Consider the following 20,858-nt stretch of genomic DNA (forward strand, 5'->3'; position numbering starts at 1 on the left):
CAACTTAGTGACTGAACAACAACTAAATGAATTACTTACATAAAAATTAAATAATGTGTTTAAAACTGATAAGTTGGGCAATTGGATATACCCATATTTCAAAATTTCATATACATATGTATAGAATTTCATATATATATATTCTTTTTTTTAGTGTACTACTTTCTGTTTTGGATAGGGTTCTAGATCTGGGAGAGTAAAACATTTCCCTGAGAGTTCTCAAATACAGATCTACTTTCATGAGGGTTTGGAGTTTGAGTTGATTATACGTATGGTCTAGAAATCCTTAAGATGAGAAAGTTTAGTTTAAAATTGCCCTGGACTGGCAATACTCTCTGGGAGACTGACTCCTAATTCCAAGAAGGCCCACAGATAAAGTTCCTCTTAAAATAAGCTCATGATACAAAACTGCAGAACAGTCCACCATAAAGGAGAAACAGTCTACCATAAAGGAAACTCTCCCAGAAAATTTAAGAAAACAAAATGAACAAAGACTTAAGCATACATAAATGACTGAAAACATTAAAAAAGAATAATGCAATATCAAAAAGGGCAGGCTTGAAGAATTAGAACTTTAAAATGAAAAATATAGTCAGTGGAATTCAAAACTCGATGTTAATTAAACATCAGATCATACACAGTGAAAGAGAGAATCAGTGAACCAGAACTTAGATCTTAGGAAACTACCTTATGGTAGGTAGTTTCATAGTAGGTAAGATAGTTTCCTAACTATCTTAGGGAACTAGAAGTTAACATAAAGAGAGGAGGAGAAAATATTTTCGTACGTTTTCACCATTTGACTTTCCCACAAGCCATGGTGTGGAAGTTCAGAGAAGAGACATCAGCCCATAATGCACCAGTTCAGACACCCAAAATGAAAGTGAAAGTGAAGTTGTGTCCGACTCTTTGGACTGTAGACCCGTGGACTGTAGCCCACCAAGCTCCTGTGTCCATGGGATTCTCCAGGCAAGAATACTGGAGTGGGTTGCCATTTCCTTCTCCAAACTGCTAGTCAAATTTATATCCAATAAGGAGCCAGCAGCTGAGAGCTAGGTTAGACCAGATATGAATGACAATGGCAAAGCTACAACTCTCTGAACAAGAAAAAGCCAATGTGAGACTTTTACCAGAAGCATTTGTGTGGTTACCATCTTTTTAAATGCAAAGGCTATGGCATGACTTCAGTATTAATTCTTACCCACTGTACTATTTTCAACAAGTCGTTTTGCTGCAAATTGTCCAAGGTTTCCTATCTTGAAAAGTGAATTATAGCGTAACCTGAATAAACCAAAGTATCCAGTCCTAATGCCAGTTTTGGAAAATGGTGAATAATAAGAGGAGGAAAAGTTTCAGGCCATGATTCTAAGAGTCACCAAAGACTTGTTTCTTTACCACCTCAAATAACATTTGGAATAAACATCTATTTTCATAGATAAATGCATAGAGAATAAGATCACTTAACCACCTAGCCTGGAATTTAATTTATGAGATACAAATTTTATATTTCTCCCCAAGTGAGAAACCAATTGTCCTAGCAACATCTTAAAACTAATCCTTCCCTTTCTTATGGACATATTATGAAACCCATTACTATATATCCAACCCTTAAACATAATAGCATTCATTCTAGAAAATCTATATGATTCTGTTGTTGTGCTTGCTCTGCATTATTTTAATGTCTATAACTTTTATGATATGTTTTTCTATAGTTTTCTCCCTTTATCTCCCCCCATTCTTTATTTTATTTATTTTTAGTTGGAGGACAATTGCTTTACAATGTTGTATTAGTTTCTGCCATACATCAACATGAATCAGCCATAGGTATACCTATTAAAATCTTTGTTTTAAATAAGCTTAGACATTTTAATCAAGTTTTGTAAAAAAAAAATCCTACTTGAATTTTTAAAATAATGTTTTATTCTGATTATAAAGCAATGTAGAGCCTTGGAAAACAAAGAAGGAAGAAGAAAATAGAAACCACCTTGAACATCATTCAGGGAATTCTAATAGGAATTATAGAAGACATCAAATAATTTGCAATATTTGACCTTTCATCCATCACTTGCAAAAACCAAAAGACTGATTTAAGTACACATTCATTAGGGAATTTTCCTACCTTGCACTGTTCTACTTTATTTCCAGCTTCATCCATCTCTTCCTTTAGGGTATCTATTTTTGATGGAAGCCCCTGAAAGTTGGTTCCTGAAGATTTGTGGGCCTGGTTCCACCTGTAGAAGCACAGGGGTAGGTATTATCTGAGAATCCACTCTACATACGCAATCTTATGGAGTCAAGGATCTAACAGAGACAGATTCCTTTCCCAAAACTGATTCTACCTGGGACAGGTGTCAGTACCTAGGATGCCAGCTTCTCTGGAGTTTATCCTCTAAGAAAGGAAAGTGAAAGTGACACAGCCTTCCCGCCGGGACCGGACTCTCATAGTGCTGGGAGGAGCTGTCTGCTCCGAGCGGAACTGACACGTCTTGTCTCACGCAAGCCCCACTGCTGGAGATCAGTCCATGGAACTTCTTCCTCTAGAGTTCAATCCTGGGATCGCTGCCATGAAACACCCCCTTGTGCTCTTTGATCTAGAATGTTCCCTGTGCCACTGGGGGTCAGCTGCTGCTTTTCAGGACCCCTTATAACACTGCCAACAACTGTCCTGACTTGTGACTACTTTTAGCAAGTGAAAGCCAGAACTTCAGTCACGGAACTAGTAATCGATAGCAGTGAAAGCACTTTAAGAATTAAAATCACTTGTAAGGATTAATATTCCAAAGACAACAGCTACAGCAAATCTGAAACATAATGTGGAATGTTTACATTCCTTTCACAGAAAGTCAAAAGGACTCCCTTCCCCCAAATTATACAGCAATAGTCATGGCAGGGGGGCGGTGCATAGGGAATAACACTCTAAAACAACTTCTCTTTGGTTTTCAAGTGTGTTTTGACTTCTTTTTAAATATGGACATACCTGCTATTGTGGAAAGTTCTAGCACTTCAAATTTAAACATGGATGTAATATGGATGCAGATGAGAACCCATGTTAGCAACTTATCAAGCTTCCCAGATGACTGCATTGCCCTCAAAAGGCTCTGCTCCACTCTTTCATGCTCCTGATATGCTGCACTCCTCCACAACAAGGCTTCAGTAAATCTGCTGAAGCAAAGCTGGCAATGGAAAAAGCATTGACTTTGAAGTCTGATGGGCTCAAGTCTAAAGGTCAGCTCTGCCTTCATGAGCTGTGTGACCTTGGGCAATGGTCTAACCTCTCTGTGCCTCAGGTTGTCTCATCTGCAAAACTAAGAAAACAAATACCGTTTGCACGGCAGAACTGTCCTAAGCAACAAAGGAGAGAACAAACATATATGTATATGCGTGTGCACGTGATGGAGTCCCACTTGATATTAGCTGCTACCATTTTCCTCCAGGGAAAAATGACAGGAATAAGTAAAAGTAACAAGGAAATATTCATCTATTTCAGTTTCTCTGATCATTAAATGAACAGAGCCATGAACGCAGGATGAAGAATCAGTGTTGAAATCTCCTATGGGATATGTGTGTTGCAGATGTAAATTCCGGGCAGGTGGGCATCTATAATATTGCTCAACCAACTCCAGCAAGAGGGACTCATAGCTTTGTTTAATTAACCATAAAAACATTCTTCCTTTTCTTCAGCAAAAATCTACCACTGGGCAGCCTGCACTGCCCGATCCTGGTTCTGGCCACAAGATTCTAATCCCACATACACAGATGGCAAGATGATGATGGACTTTGCATTCAGAATCCTAGCTCTGCTGTTCACTATGTCTCAGGGCCAAAGCGAGTCACAGACACGCCATGTGCAGGTGCCTCCTGTCTCCGCAATACAAGTCTCCTCTCAAAGTAGGAGATATCACAGAACCTCCTAACCCCCGTCCCCCGACAACCCTCACTGAAGGGTCTCTGCATTTAGCAGCAGCAGCAGAGTCTGATTCACAGTAAAGACCTACTTCATGTCTGTTGAAAACATGAACAGGCAAACTGATAGGGATTGGTGGGAGAATCGAAGAACTGACATACCACGTATGTGTATCTGGCACGCGGCAAGCACCCGGGTAGGTGGTGGCAATTACCATTTTCACCACGTGTTAATTCCTAGATGTCTCTTTTATCATCTCAACATTTATTATATCAGGATGTGTCTTACCAATTGATTTGTACATTTAATACAGTGGTGTTTCTATTTCATTTCCCTCTTGAAATCAGGTATTAAATCAGTCGTGCATCTGACACTCAATGACATCTTAGAAACAAGGAAACGCAGCCCTGTTACAGACTTTCTCAATCTGCGATAAAAGCATCTGACACATAGAAAGTCAGTAAATGGTGGCTGTGTCTCCATTTATTTGCCAAACAGAAATAACCACATCTATTTCACAAGAGCACAATGACGACTATTAACAAAGCAGGGCTCAGCAAAGCCACCTGTTTTGCAAATAAAGTTTTATTCAAACACAGCCTTGCTCATGCATTTATACAATGCCCAGGGCTACTTTTATGCTACAACAGCAGAGCTGAGTAGCCGGAACAGGGGGCATCCGGGCGGCAAAGCTGAAAACATTCATCTGGCCCTTTACAGAAAAAGCTTGTCAATCCCTGTATAAGGTATGAGAAATGATCGGGCCTATGGGGGCCATCTCCCTTATCTCCATGCTTCTCATATGAATCATCGATACAAATGCCCTTATGGAAGGAGCTGAGGCTGGAGCCCAGAGCGCTAACAGACAGGTCACTTGACATCAGCCCTCTGGGATGGTTACTTGGTTTTACTCAGTTCCTCCCTGTTGAGCACAGCATTTCTTTCTTTCTATTTTTGAGTTAATAATATTGTATTTTGAATTATTTTCCCAGCTTTTCTGAATGTATCGCATGATGTTTTCTCTGATACAGTAAAACATTTGAGTATACAATAGATTACAAGGTCTGCAGTGATGAATTAAAGATAAAAGTGCTTTTTAATCTATTTGCAGACACAGCTTCAGATATAGTTCTTCCTGTTTCTGGTTGTTGGCAGAACATAAGCAGTTTCTTACATGTTTTTAAAATTTACAGTCAGGCTCTTTCCCTTTATCTGGAAGGAAACTGAGTTCCCCTTTCCACAGTCCTTTCATCTTGTGGAAAAGAGACCACAGGAAAGTGCAGATGAGAAGAAGGTCAGAGGGGAAGAGAGGTTCGATAAAATGTTACAACTAAAAAATGAAACTAACTATGCTCTGAGAAGGAAGGACGATTTACTCCCTTCCTTGAGTCCTGTCTGTTCTCCACAAGCACGTGAAACGTGAAGGAACTCCTGTTCTAGGATGGAGTGGAGCACAGAATCCCTTGACTATGAAAAATAATCAAAACCACACGAGTGTATCTTGACACAGTGGGACCCTTTGTGGTTGCTAAGATCACAGATCTATTTATTCCTACACTCCACTACTCCAAGAGCAACGCTCTTAGTTTTTCTTAGAACTATCTCTTCTTCCCTGAATACACTTAGGTTTTTTTTTTTTTTTTTCCTGTCTCCTTTCACTGTTGGTTGATTAACAGCAGGGTGTTCTAACACCGTCCCGCTGGGAGAATGAGGCCGGAAAGCAGGTGTCAGTGGGCTGTGACTCGGTCTGTGAGTCAGGTGTGTGAGTCTGCAGTGACTTTCGCTTTGTCCACCCAGCAGTCTTTGTCTGTATTGAGGAGGGGGGTGGTTGCTGGGGAGGTCATGGAAGACAGCATTGTGGGTTATTTTTCCGCTTTATCTTACCTGGCTCTGACCGAGTCCCAGTCTAACACCAGTTTGGCGAGCTGCTTCCTCTGCTTCTGGATGTTGGGAATCTCAACCTGCAAAGAACACACCAATACACCACGTGGGACAAGCTCCAGGGTTTTCAGTTTAACATTTGAAAGTGTAGTCTTTATTTACAAATTTTTTTCTCTTTAGGCAAAGGATTTTGTACCCTCTGCTTACTCCCCTTACTTCCAAAAAGAAGCGTAAATGTCAAAAGCACTGATTGTTAAAATTTCAGATACAAGTGAACCTTCCCCGTCCAGCCCCCACCGAAGCCCCCACTGAAGCCCCCACCTCTGCGATGCCGTACAGAGGGTCCACAATCTCCTTCTCGACAAAGACTTCGTGCTGAGAGAGTTCCAGAGCCAGCTGATTCTCAGCATCTCCACACGTCTCCAGCATCTTCCTTTAAAAAACAATATACCCCGACAACACACGTACATCCATTAAATCTGGCCCCCAAAACCCACACTAAGCCAGTTCCGCACTCCCCACGATGGGAACACCTTAGGGCGCTACACAATAGAGCCTTAAAAATGTTATAAATTTATTAGGGCGTGAGTCCACAGGCTTGTTCTTTAAAATGAACAAGACTATCTTAGGTACACTGTGTGTGTGCACGGGTGGGATGTGTGTAAACAGTGAGGTGACAACTCACTGAAAGGTTAGGTCCTTGGATCAGGGGACGACCAAGAATTCTCAATATCTCTGAAAATCGTTTAAAACATACATCAAGTTCATTATTCTATTCTGTTTTTTTTGTCTGCTAGAAAATAATAATAAAGTTCATTATACTGTATCTGTTTTCTGTCTTCACGGCCTAGGCAGTGCCCTTCAAAGAACGACAGAGAACTACAGGGCGCAGAACATGGCAGACCCTGGAAATGGGCTGAAAAGTCCAAAGGTCATACCCAGCTGGGAAAGGAGGGCCCATGTTACAGCAGGAGAGAGAGCTGACAGGATCCAAGAACACTAGCCTCGTAGAGAAGCAGGTGGAAGGAAAGGTCAGCCTTCTCTTTTACAATGAAAACAGCTTTACTATTAGATTTTAAAACTATATAATACATGATCACTGTAAAAAAAAAAAAAAAAGAGCCACATAATTCAGCAAAGGCTCTATTTTGAGAAGACCTCCACTGCCATTACGGTGATCATCTTTAAAGAAGTGACTCTTAAGGATTGGAAGAGACTGGACAGGGCCTTGGAAGAGACTGGTCAGGGCCTTCCAATAAGTCTGAGTCAACACCTGAACCAGGGAAGGGACTGAGCTCTTTATACCCAGGCTCAGCAGAATAAACACTGACCTATCAATTACTTCATCATCGGCCCTCTGTAGCGTCAATCCCTGCTTCTATTAAAAGAAAGATTCTCTAGCATCCCAGGGGCCTCCCCTGGCGCCTGAGCCATTCCCCTGGCAGATGGGCCATGCCACCATGCTCACGGTCCCTCTGGTCACACAGGAGGCCGCCCCCCGGCCACCCACTTCCACCAACCCACAGGGCGCTCGGCTCTCTTTCTGATAGCAGTCAATTCTTACCCCAGGAGAGAGTCTTCTAGCTGAGTTGATGCTTCCAGCATATTCTGAGCGAGAGCTGTCAGAGGGAGTTTTTTCTGGAAGGCAGAAGACAATGGGGTTTTGTTTTTTTCATTAGAGTTGACACCCGTTCTTAATTACCTGCGTCAGATCATCAGTCATTGGTTTCTCCTCCAGGTCCACTGCACAGGTAAGAGATACTTGTTTAGGTTTAGATCCTGGTCTCAAAGGTATCAATAGTCTGACTTAACCTCTGTGTTCGTTTCCTCATGCCTGGAAATTTGGGCTAACAGTACACGGGTCCTAGGGCTGTCTGTTGACTAAAGGAGATATATCAAGGTCAAGCAACCCCCCACATGGTAAGTACTTAGAAGATGTAAGCTGCTATTATTACTGTTGTTGTTGCCATTTCTATAATTACTGATTAATCAAGAGCATACTATGTCCCATGCACTAGGGACATGGGACGTAAGACACAGATCATGCCCTCTGATTATCATGGCAAATAAATGCCACGAACTGCTCAAATTTCAAAAACTGCTAGAATACTCATTCTTAAACTTGCTCTTACATTGGCTGTAATCAGAAAGATTTTGCTTCAGTTAAAAATTTGAAAATACCAAGCTAAATATCCAAAAGAGATTTTTAAGGTTTTTAAGCATAAAACCATTCCTGTTCCTATCAGAGATTGGTTTTTCAGCTGGAAATGACCATAAGGGTCATCTGATTAATGTTCGCATAGTGTGGCTGGGAAATGGGAAGCCCAGGGCGCTTACGTGGCCTGACCAGGCACCCTGGTGAGGGCACAGAGCCAGACCTTAGTGCTGACGGCCCGAGCCCCGGTTCAGAGTCTGTCCACACCTGGCTGGTGGTTTATCTCAGAATATGGGCAGAAGATGCCAGGACAGCTGCACACACGTTGGTCATAACACCATAACCTGCTAACAAAAAATGCTTTCAATGCTGCAGTACCCCATGTCATTTCGCCTTCCAAGTAGGAACAACACTCATGTTTAAAACCCAGGGTTCACCTTGCTGTGGCATAGCTCTGCCTCGACCTCACGCACGGCACCTGCCTTTCCTGCTTTCAAACGGGTCCACTTGATACACTTATAGAATTTCTCTGGAAGGCTATACAAGAAGCTCCTACTACTGGTGGTCCTGGAGAGGGGGACTGGGGGCCCCGGAACAGAGCTGGGAGAGACATCATGTTACGTTCACTTATTATGGATTTTGACCATGTAAATGGACAGCCCATTCAAAATGGCATATTTAAATTTAAAAATAAATAACAATGGGGACTTCCCTGGCTGTCCAGTGCACTTCCATGCAGGGGTCATGGGTTCGATCCCTGGTCAGGGAACTAAGTTCCCACATGGGGCATGGTGCAGCAAAAATAAAACAAAATAACATAAAAAATAAATAAAAATAAATAACAAATATATTTATCCATCTCCCTTCCCTGTCAGGTTATTTTCAAATAAACAAACAACAGGCTTTATCTGCCCCACAGGAGACGCTTCTGGCTTCCACATTTCTAGACTAGGAAGCTATAAGAAAATGGGCAGTACACTTGGATCACAACAGAGGATACTTTATACCTTTTGGTGATGCTGCCTTTCTAAGGGAACTTAATGTATGCTCAATGCAATAAGGAAGAGAAATACACTTTGTGCAACTCTAGATGGAGGTCAATGGGGAAACAAATCATAAAGAGAAGAGTTTATTTTGACAAGTATCATTCAAGTACTCAGCTGTAACTAAGCTGTGGTTTCCATGCCCTGACTCCCAAGCACAACAATCCCGTTTCCTAATGTCCAGATTACAGACCTTCCACTCATTGGACACTGGTTAATGAAGATGCTGTCTACTCACATCAGACGCCTCCACAGAGACGACTGAGGATGTCCTAATTTACAAAAGGCATGCCAGTTACACAAAAATAATTTCAGATCTAACATGTATGACCCACAATATAAGCTGAGAAGTTTGGATTGAGAAGGCCACCTGCTACGTCTCTCTTCCCTCCAATTCTTGCCTCTCTCCAAGCATGTAAGCTTTCGATGGGGCCTGGGGGAGGCTCCTCTGGTATTTCCTCGAGCCTGAGAGACTGCTGTGATTTTCTCAACATGACTGACATCTGATGGCCACCTATTACCTGTCATTTCCATGGTGACTCCTCTTCCCACGTGCAGACTGTAGACATTCTCAGAGCCTGTCTTGGGCACTTTGATTTGAGGTTGGAAAACGAAGGCTAAGACATTAGGTTTCAGAAATGAGGGTGATACACCTTTGCTCCTGCTGCCTGAAGAGGCCCATCACCTGACACTCTCTCTCCTTTACAGCTAGGCCACTGCCTCCTCCAGGAATCCTCCCTTAACTACCCCTCTCCTCCTCTGGTGTCCATTCTTGGTCCTAGGCTGTGTCTCAAAGTAGACCAAAGGAACAAGAAGACAGCTCTGTGTGAAGGGCAATGACCTATAGCATGAATGGGAGGAAGCAGGAAATACTGAGACTGATAAGGAAAATTTGATCAGATTATGATGGGCTCAAGTCATCTTCCCCAGGTGGCTCAGTGGTAAAGAATCTTCCTGCAATACAGGAGATGCAGGTTTAATCCCTAGGTCAGGAAGATCCCCTGGAGAAGGAAATGGCAACACATTCCAGTATTCTTGTTTGGATAATCCCAGGGGCAGAGAAGCCTGGGGGGCTACACTTCATAGGGTCTCAGAGAGTTGGACACAACTGAGTGACTGAACACACACATGTCCTCTAAAGAGCTTGGACTTTAGGATATTTTGTTACAGCACAGAGAAAATGGCCAATATTTTATAACAATTTTAAATGGAGTGTAATCTATAAAAATATTAAATCATGAAACTAATACCATATTGTAAGCTCACTATACTTCAATTAAAAAGGAAAGAAAGCTTGAACTTTAACCGAGGCAATGAGAACCAGGCACTGTCCCGACACAACACTGCTGGCCTTATGGGATGCTTCCTTCTGTGGATCTATACCTTCAGACACTGCAGAATGCTTAGTATCTTGGTCCCTGCCCTCCAAATGTCAGGAATGTCCCCCTGACCTTATGGCAACCAAAAAAGTCTCTATGCCCTTCTAAATATCAGGAGTGTAGTTCTGGTCCCTGTTGAGAATAATTAAGCTTAAGATTTTTTTTAATACAGAAGGATAACAGGATCAACTTTTCTGTTGTTTCTGTTTGTTTTTTGGCCTCTCTGCATGGAATGTGGGCTCTTAGTTTCCTGCTGCTGCTGCTACTGCTGCTAAGTCGCTTCAGTCGTGTCCGACTCTGTGCAACCCCATAGATGGCAGCCCACCAGGCTCCCCCGTCCCTGGGATTCTCCAGGCAAGAACACTGGATTGGGTTGCCATTTCTTTCTCCAATGCAGGAAAGTGAAAAGTGAAAGTGAAGTTGCTCAGTCGTGTCCGACTCCTAGCGATCCCATGAACTGCAGCCGACCAGGCTCCTCCGTCCACGGGATTTTCCAGGCAAGAGTACTGGAGTGGGGTGCCATGATCAAACCTGTGCCCTCTGCATTGGAAGTGCAGTCTTAACCCCTGGACCGCCAGGGAAGTCCAGGATCAATTTGTATTTGAGGAAACCAACTCTGGTGATCACACTGAAGAAAGGCTAGAAAAAGAAGGAAATTAAAGGCAGACAATGTAGCTCAAGAAGTGACTGAACAGTCCATATGAGAGGTAACTGGGTCTTGCATTTAGGCGAAGGTGGTAAAGATGGAGTGGAGGTGAGGAATTCAAGACATAGTCACAGACAGAATCACGGGACTTGCAAATCAAGCAGCTATGGGAGGGAGAGGATAAGACAAGCAGGAAAATAAGATAACCTGGTCTGCATAGTAGGGTGCATGGAATTCACAAGTCAACACAGAAGGAAGAATAGGTTATGCATGCTAAAATAGATAACTAGGGGAGGCAGTATTTTGCTGATTGAAGATGGTTTACAAGTGCCAACAAGGTCCTACTTGTAGAGCACCAGGAACTCTGCTCACTGTTATACAGCAGCCTGGATGGGAGGTGAGTTTGGGGGAGAATGGATACATGTATATGTATGGCCGAGTCCCTTCGCTGTTCACCTGATCTAGCACAACACTGTTAATCAGCTATACTCCAATACAAAATCAAAAGTTTAATTAAAAAACAAAAAAAGACAACATGGTTTACAGGTGCCTGAATAAACACATTAGTTAGGAGCCATGAGGAGAGGAGGGGCCCCAAGGAGTATGAAGGCAAGAATAAGGAGATGAATGGAGGGAATGATATTAACAGTGGAGCAGAGCAGAGGCCATGGCAAGAAAATGTGAAGGAACAGTGGCGGCAGGACCAGTGAGTTGGGCCTGGTTCTGATGGCAAGCTGGCCAGAAACATGTGTAGGACATATCAAAGGAGGTGACACAGATCGTCTGCCATCAATTCTTATGCAATATCTACTGACAAATAAAACAATATGGGGAATCATAGCTTCCCTGAAAGCCATCAAAACTCCCACTTTATAGAGTTACACGGATTTCTAAGGGTCAGAGTACGCTCACAGGCTGGGAACTTGTAACACTAAGGAGGGAACTGCCTGATGAACAAAGATGCTGTGCTCTACTCAAGGGATATGGGGACTGGGACGCTTTGAGCAAACGTACCCTGAAGTAGACATCGGATTATTTCCTAGAGCCCATTCTTTCTCCTGCCTATAACAGCATCCTGAATCCTGCTGAGGATCTATTCTGGTTTTGACGGAGCCTACAAGCTGGAGGTAAGACCACAGCCCAAACTCTGGGATGAGCCGTGATTAACTTAAGCTAACCAGCACGTCCCGTCTCCTCACCCAAACTCACCCCCACCCACTGTAACTGGTGGGGGTTGGGAGGAGTTTGTTCAGGAATGGAGAATGTGACCCAACGCACATCAGTGCAATGGGAAGGGACTTCTATCTGTGAATGGTATGGGAAAAAAGTTTCCTCACTCCATTAAGGACACTACTAGAAGACATGCTCTCTACTCCAGCTGGACATGCACAAAGAAGCAGGCAGTCCATGGAAGCTGCTGGTAGCCAGCCTGCACCATGAGGGATAAAGCAGACGCTGAAATAGCTAAGAGGAGAGAAGGAAAGAAACTGGGGTCCTGGTTACACCACTGAAAAGCTAGACCAAGCCCTACCTGCAGTCATCCCAACTACTGGACTTATGAGTAAGTCAGTTAATTCTACTTTCTCAGATAATTCAAGAGAGGCTTTCAGCTTTCTGCTGTCAAAGGATTTCTAATTGACGGTGCAATCTCTAAAGGGCTTCCCTTGTGGCTCAGCTGGTAAAGAATCTGCCTGCAATGTGGGAGACCTGGGTTCAATCCCTGGGTTGGGAAGATGCCCTGGAGAAGGGAAAGGCTACCCACTCCAGTATTCTGGCCTGGAGAATCCCATGGACTGTATATTCCAGGGGGTTGCAAAGAGTCGGACACGAGTGAGTGACTTTCACATTCACTTTCAATCTCTAAAAGCACCTGCAGAGAATTCAGTGTGAGCAGGACCTTCAGCTCAGGGAAGCATGAAAGAATGCTGTGGTCAGGCACGAGTCACGAGCGTGAATGGCGATACAAGGTTCATGTCTGCAGCCAAACCTTCTGATGCCACTTGGGAAAAATCGCCTGATAAAGGGCAAGAAGCTTCTCAGGGACACGAGAATCAGGGCTCCGAGTCCCACCCGGTACTCACGTGTCTCCTCTCTGCGTCGGTGCCATGCTGGCCCTGGAAGCAGGCCATGAGACGCTTGTGGGAATGGTGACACATGGAGCGCACTGTGTCCAGGCGCCGCTCAATCTGAAAACACAAAGACGGATGAGTGGTTGGCAGGGCTCAGGAACCGGCTCAGCCTCCTCTCCTGCAGTGTTTGCATGTAGGCAGGGAAAAGTGTCCTGCCGTCGAATTTTTCAGCTCTCAGGGGTAAATGGAAAAGGTTCCCACGCACCTACACCAGGGCTTCTCACCACTGACAGCTGGACTGGATAATTCTGGGCTAGGGGCAGCTGTCCTGTGCATTATCGGTGTGTTTAGCATCATCTCTGGCTTCCACCCACTAGATGCTGGTAGCACCCAACTGCCCCCTTTGTAACAACCAAAATTGTCCCTGGATATTGCCAAAACAGCCCCTGGTTTTGCAGTGAAGCTTCAGATCCCTTAAAGGCTGACTCCATGTGCAGGAGGAGAGGACAGTCCTGACTAGAGCTTGCTCTTTGATGAGTGGTGGCCAAGCCACACACTATAGCACCAGCAAAGTCCCGGGTCCAACCAGCAACACTGCAGATGAACAAGCTGAGGCCAGTGCAGGCCCACTGCCAAGTGGGAAAGCCACGGGGACATTCAGCTTTCTCTAGATTGTGGCAATGGAGTCCTCCACACGCAGTACATCAGACAGAAGAGTCAAAAGATGTGCTCTGCAACTGACACTTGAGATCAGTGTTTTCAAAATTATTCCTTATTGTTCCTTATTGGGCTTGGGATGGAGGAGGGTGGGGGTGTTTTTGCCTATTTATTTATTGTTTTAGAACAAACCTCTAACGCAAAATGGACAGCCAACAGTAAGAAAGTCTGACTCCGGGGGCCCACTCATCATCATTAGCTTCCCAAAATATTATTGCTGGGATATGGCTGTTTATGGCAAAGAGAGCTGCTTTTTACAGGAAGGAATGCCAAAAATGTGTATTCTGATGACTCATTAAGAATGAGGGCAGGCCCTTAGGGATGCTTTCTATTTTAAAGAAAAATCAACAGATTTCAAGCAGAATACATTTTTACCCCAAAATATTTTACCCAAGGAGATGGTTTTGGGCCTCCTTCTCAAGCAGCCCTTCTTCAGACTGGGGGCCCCCTCCCAGGACCCTGATCTGCAGCCTCACTTATTTAGGACCAGATGCCACATCACTTGCCCCAAATTTTATAATGACCTGATTGTAAGGCATTGGAAAATTAATACATATTCTCCATCGGCCATAAAAGCAGGGGCGGGGCGGGGGGGAACCCAGAAAACTCCATTTTTACTTGATTCCATTTTCCACTGGTGGTGGTTTAGTTGCTAAGTTGTGTCCGATTTTTGCGATCCCGTGGACTATAGCCTGCCGGGCTCCTCTGTCCATGGGATTCTTCAGGCAAGAATAACAGGGTGGGTTGCCATTTCCGTCTCCAGGAGTTCTTCCCAACCCAGGAATTAAACCCAGGTCTCCTGCATTGGAGGCAGATCCTTTACTGACTGAGCTCCGAAGGAAGCCCCAATTTCCTCTAGAATTCCTTGATGACTCAGACAGTAAAGAATTTACCTGCAGTGCAGGAGACCCAGGTTGGATCTGTGGGTCGGGAAGATCCCCTGGAGAAGGGAATGGCTACCCACTCCAGGATTCTTGTCTGGAGAATTCCATGGACATAGGAGCCTTGCGGGCTACAGTCCATGGGGTCACAAAGAGTCAGACACGACTGAGCGACTTCACTTTTATCAAGTCCACAAGGACAGGGCCTTGGTCTCTTATGTTCACTGATTTATCCCGAATGCTTTGATCACTGCCTGGCCCATGAATGGAAGGTAGTATGTGCTGAAGGAACAAGTATATACTGAATCCCTGTACACGGTATTAGAAAAACAAGAGTAAATAATTTGTGGTTCTTGCCCTCCTGGGGTTGACAGCCTCTTGGGAAAACTCCATACAAACAAGATAAAAGGGCGGCCTCTTGAACTGCTCTAACTGAGATCTAAGAAAAGAGGCTGGAGAGAGAGCAAATTAAGGGAAGTCTCACACCAGAAACAAAATAACTTCTGTGGCTTGTGACGGTGGCAATCATATCAACAAGTCACTAATATTTACCCCTTACTACGGGCCAGGCTTTGCTCCCAGGGCTGACCATGTTTAACCCATGAGCCCGTCCTAACAACCCCACAGGGTGATATGTCAATTACCTTCCTTCTAGAGAAGTGGAAACTGAGGCAGAGGGAGGTTCAGAGAATTCTTGAGGGCACCGAACTAGTTAGGGGCAGACCTGGCATGGAATACAGGTGGCTGGTCGCCAGACTCAGCACTTTGAACCACGACACACCTTCTTCATGGCTAAAGATCACAGAAATAAGAGCAGCAAAACAACCGCTGCAGACGTGGAGTATCTGTGTTATAAGGAGTTCCTATATCCTGTGATAAACCGCAATGGAAAAGAATACGAAAAAGGATATAGAGATAGTTGTAACTGAATCATTGTGCTGTACAGCAGAAATTAACACAACCCTGCAAACCAACTAAACTTTAATAAATTAAAAAAAAATAATAAGGATTTATAGAAACTAGCAAACTCCTCAGGCCCTAGTGGGTGTTTGAGCAAAGAGACAAGAACAGACAGTTACTGTCTGAGTCCCGTACGATCTCTGCAATCCTCCACCTGCCAGCAAGAGCTCTGGTCTCTCCTCAGGGCTTTGGGATGAAATTACTGACATGAGATGTGGGAATGAGAATGCTCACAGGAAAACCTAGTGGAACTAGAACAAACAATATTTCTAAAAGTCTGAAAATGGATTTGAAATATCTGATAAAAGTTAGTGGGGAAATAGTGTTAAGAATCTGATTCTTAAGCTATAATATGTGTGTTAGTCGCTCAGTCATGTCCGACTCTTTGTGACCCCATGGACTGTAGCCCGCCAGGCTCCTCTGTCCATGGTATTCTCCAGGCAAAAATACTGGGGTGGGTAGCCATTCTCTTCTCCAGGGGAGTTTCCTGACCCAAGGATCGAATCCGGGTTTCCAGATTATTTACCATCTGAGCCACCCGGGAAGCCCTAAACTATAATACTGTACATCAACTATACCTCAATAAAAAATTTATTTTAAAGATTATGATTCTTTAATAAATCTTTTTTTAAAAACCTAGTCCTTGATAAAAATTTCTAGTCCTTAAAAATAGAAAAGAAAAAAGTGCTCTTAAAATCTTCTACCTGCAGAAGACTGTCATAATTTAGGAGACTGTTTTGGCATGGGGTGGGAGCAGAGCACAGGCGGTGTTTTTCTAAATTATGCAGCTCCTTCTCTCCACGGGAAGAGAGAAAGCCATCTGGGAGCAGACCTCTGGTCTCCAGGGACTCCTTGGAGCACACCTGAGGCAGGTTATGAAAATAAGAGGCTAGGAGACAGGTGGAGAAGTCTTAACAAAACCTGCATGTGGAAGGGGTCCTGTCTTTCTCGAAGTATTCAGTGTGCGTGGGGATCGAGTGGGGTTGGGTGAAGTGATGTGTATATAAGGGTCCCAGCCCTCTTGGGAGAAACACCCAGCCCCACAGTTAGGGAAGCCTACTGAGAGATAGCATGGAGTAGCCGTAATTAAGGTCCCCAGCAGGAAATGCCCCTTCCTGTTCAAAGAGGAAAGTCTGGCCTAGCCATGTGAGGCCACCCTAGAGCCCCTGGGTGGTTTTGAGAGACCTGGTCACTGTCACTGAGACTCTGAGTCCTGCAGGACCCAACTTAGCTCAGTTTGGGGGAAAAGAAGCATATAATGGAGCAAAAAATCCAAACTCTGTTGGAGCTAGTGGGGTCACTGCTGCAGCTGGTGGGGCCTGTTGCATCAAGGGCACCACGCAGCGGCCTGCAGGGACCTGTGACCAGGCCACTGTGCCAACTGCCCAGACGGCCCAGCCAGGCTCCGCCCCCTGTCCCCACCCCAACACCTGGCACTTGAACTCGGGACTAGCCCCATCTGAACTTCATAATATGACACCAAAGTTTCAGATCCCCTTTTATCACCGTGCAACTCAACTGCTTTTCTTTTCCTGCTCAAAACCATGCTAATTCTGTTTCGGGAAAAATCCCCCCAAAACAAAGAACCATAAGGTTCAGTTCTCCCCTATGGGTTTTTTAATTTGTTTGGTTTTTTCTACCTATGGGCTTTTTTGTTGTTGTTCTTATTTAAATGGAGCACTTTAAAAAGTCTTTCTTTTGTTACCTGTAACAGATCTTCACTGAGGACTTCTGTTTTCTCGGCCCTGTGGGAAAAATTCAAAGTTCAGAGTTAGATGTCTGGAAATAAAAAGCAACCCATGAAACTGAGTAATTAGTATCCTGGCGTTTAAAACACAACAGGTAGAAATGAATGATCACAAGGGGGGAATTTTTACCAGTTTTTATATTAGATGGCGACTTTAGCAAAGCCACAAAGAAACAAACAAATGAAAGTCTGCAGAAACTAGCAACCCTCAAGACCAAATGATTGAGATCAGTGGTTCTCAAATTTGGGCATGCACAGACCCAGCAAGGGGGGGTGGGGGAGGAGGTGTGGCCTTAAAATGCCATAGTCCAGAATTGTAGTGAGATCCTGAATTTGTAACAAGCCCCTCCCTGCCCAGAACTCCCTGGCAGGAGGCCTGTAGACCACACTTTGAGAAAAGACTGCTCTGGAGAAAATTAAACTTTAGTTCTTAAAATGATCACTTCTGAGTTTCACAGCGAACAAGTGTGCCACAGATCCAGAAAGGTTACGCAATCATACACACAGGGTAACAACACTTCAGTCTTCCTTCCTTCAGCTATCTCATCTTTACTTTCAAAAGAGACAAAATAGTTTCACCCTTATCTATGCTTCAGAACTCCTGCTGACCTTTCTAGAGGACTGATACAGCAGCTGACAATCAGCAGAGAATGTGAGCTGCTGGAACCTCACGTGCCAGACCACCATCTTTTTCCAAGAAGATTTTTCTCTACAGTCCGAAACAGCAGCATTGTTGGTGTACCCAGAGTCACTACAAATCACTACATTCTGGACTTCTGGTTCAAATAGCGATTTAAGCCCAATCATTTAACATCCCTACCAAATTCCCATTGAAACAAACTGGGACATTTTTAAAGGAAAATGAAAAAAAAAAAAAAAAAAATCAGTTCTGATCACGCTGTAGGAGGGAGGAGGCAAGACCACTGATGAATCAGAAAATTTGAAGCCTTTTTATAAGATACACTGCAGAACGGAAGGCTGCATGACCTTGGTCTTGCCCACGTACCAGCACAAGAGAAGGAGAAGGCATCTGGCCAGAAAAACCGGTGGGATCCCCAAGAATGACCGCAAAACACTGCTAGGCTCAGAAGGGCACTAGATGCAAGGAGGATGGTGGCCCACAACCCCAATCCCACGCTTGGGAGATGGCACATCAAGCGAAACCCAGCCATTGGCACGGAGAGCTCCAGTATCAGTCATCAACAGCAGTGCCCCAGTTAACCTGGAGATGCCTACAGGAGTGGCTCACTTGTGGTTTCTGCAGGAAACTAGAACTCTGACCTGATTCAATCCTCCCAGGTCCAGAGGAGCAGAGCCTGGAGATCAGGCCAAGGCCCCAGGTTCCCAAAGAGGCCAACTCAACTCTATGAACAAGTTCTGGAAGCAGCCGGCCAAAATACGTCATCCTAGCCCTCGCTTGGCACGCGTGGTGCCAGGCATTGCTGAAGCGCCAAACATAGGTAGTCATGCCAGTTAGGGAAGTGGAGCAGGACCCCAGCTGACTATGATCTCAAGCAAGCGGCCTCGGAGAGAAGCCTGTGAGTCGGCCTCGCAGGGACAAACCTGGCATGAGACCACCATAGCTTCACCATTCATCCCAGCCTTGCCGCTCCTCGAGCAAAATATCACCTCAAGACAATGTAGCTTTCATTTGTCTTCACTGGCCAGAACCCAGAGTTCTGGATAGGGCCCTGGACGACTCTGAGAGCATGCTGATATCTCCTTCTCGAAGTATAAGTAGAGAAAAGTATATGCAGAGAAAAGTATATGCAGAGTATATCTCCTTCTCTAAGTATATGCAGAGAAAAGTCCCAAGGCCTATTAAAATATTCATAAGTTCAAAAGAGAAGATTCAGAGCATATATGTCTACTTATGAAACAAAATTTTAAAAATAGAAGAGGAAAACTTAAGTTTAAAACTCCCATTGTGGTACAGATGGCCAATGGGCACATGAAAAGAGGCTCAACATTGCTAATTATTAGAGAAATACAAATCAAAACGACAATGTAGTACACTTCACTGGTCAGAACGGCCAGCAGTAAAAAGCCTATAAATAATTTATGTGGGAGAGGTTATGGGAAAAAGGGAACCCTCCTATATTGTTGGTGAAGTGAAGTTAAAGTCGCTCAGTCATGTCCGACTCTTTGTGACCACATGGACTATACAGTCCACGGAATTCTCCAGGCCTGAATACTGGAATGGGTAGCCATTCCCTTCTCTAAGGGATCAAACCTGGATGGGACCCAGGTCTCCTGCATTGCAGGAGGATTCTTTACCAGCTGAGCCACACAGGTTAATTATACTGTTGGTAGGAATGTACATTGGTGCAGTCACCATGGAAAACAGTATGGAGTTTCCTCCTTAAAACAAACTAAACGTAGAGTTATTGTATGACCTGGCAACTCCATTCTTCAGCATATATTCCAAACAAAATTATAACTCAAAATGATACATGGACTCCAATATTCACTGCAGCACTATTTACAATAGGCAACATACAGAAGCAACGTAAGTGTTGACAGATGAAAAGATAAAGACGATGTGGTATGTGTATACACACACACACACACACACACACACACACACACACACTGGAATATTACTCAGCCATAAAAAAGAATGAAATAATGTCACTTGCAGCAAAACAGATGTACCTGAAGATTATCATACCAACTTAAGTAAGTCAGAGAAAGACAAATATCATATGATATCAATATATATGGAATCTAGAATATGATACAAATGAACCTATTTACAAAACAGAAACAGACTCACAGACATGAAAAACAAACTTATGGTTACAGAAAGGGAAGCTGAGATGAGGGATAAGTTAGTAGGAGTTTGGGATTAACAGATAAAAACTACTATAAATAAAACAGATAAACAATAAGGTCATACTGCATGGCACAGGGAATGATACTCAATATCTCATAATAAACCATAATGGAAAAGAATATGAAAAAAATATATATGTATGCATGTGTAACTAAATCACTTTGCTGTACACCAGAAATTAGCACAACATTGTAAAGCAACTATCAGATCAGATCAGATCAGATCAGTCACTCAGTCGTGTCCGACTCTTTGCGACCCCATGAATCACAGCACACCAGGCCTCCCTGTCCAGAACCAACTCCCGGAGTTCACTCAGACTCATGTCCATCGAGTCAGTGATGCCAACCAGCCATCTTGTCCTCTGTTGTCCCTTCTCCTCCTGCCCCCAATCCCTCCCAGCATCAGAGTCTTTTCCAATGAGTCAACTCTTCGCATGAGGTGGCCAAAGTACTACAGTTTCAGCTTTAGCATCATTCCTTTCCAAGAAATCCCAGGGCTGATCTCCTTGCAGTCCAAGGGACTCTCAAGAGTCTTCCCCAACACCACAGTTCAAAAGCATCAATTCTTTGGCGCTCAGCCTTCTTCACAGTCCAACTCTCACATCCATACATGACCACAGGAAAAACCATAGCCTTGACTCTGT

The 20,858-nt window shown here is 44.0% G+C and overlaps 1 protein-coding gene across 1 annotated transcript in view; it reads right to left on the bottom strand.

Annotated features, from left to right (window-relative positions):
* ARHGAP17 (Rho GTPase activating protein 17) overlaps window positions 1-20,858 on the bottom strand; it is a 100,544-nt gene that overhangs the window by 39,269 nt on the left and 40,417 nt on the right. The window contains 6 exon segments of the mRNA XM_010837424.1: window positions 2,117-2,228; window positions 5,786-5,862; window positions 6,104-6,215; window positions 7,347-7,420; window positions 13,087-13,191; window positions 17,338-17,377. Coding sequence (XP_010835726.1) covers window positions 2,117-2,228; window positions 5,786-5,862; window positions 6,104-6,215; window positions 7,347-7,420; window positions 13,087-13,191; window positions 17,338-17,377 — 520 coding nt within the window.

Source organism: Bison bison, unplaced genomic scaffold (assembly GCF_000754665.1).
Source record: "Bison bison bison isolate TAMUID 2011002044 unplaced genomic scaffold, Bison_UMD1.0 scf7180017864072, whole genome shotgun sequence".
NCBI classification, from domain to species: domain Eukaryota; kingdom Metazoa; phylum Chordata; class Mammalia; order Artiodactyla; family Bovidae; genus Bison; species Bison bison.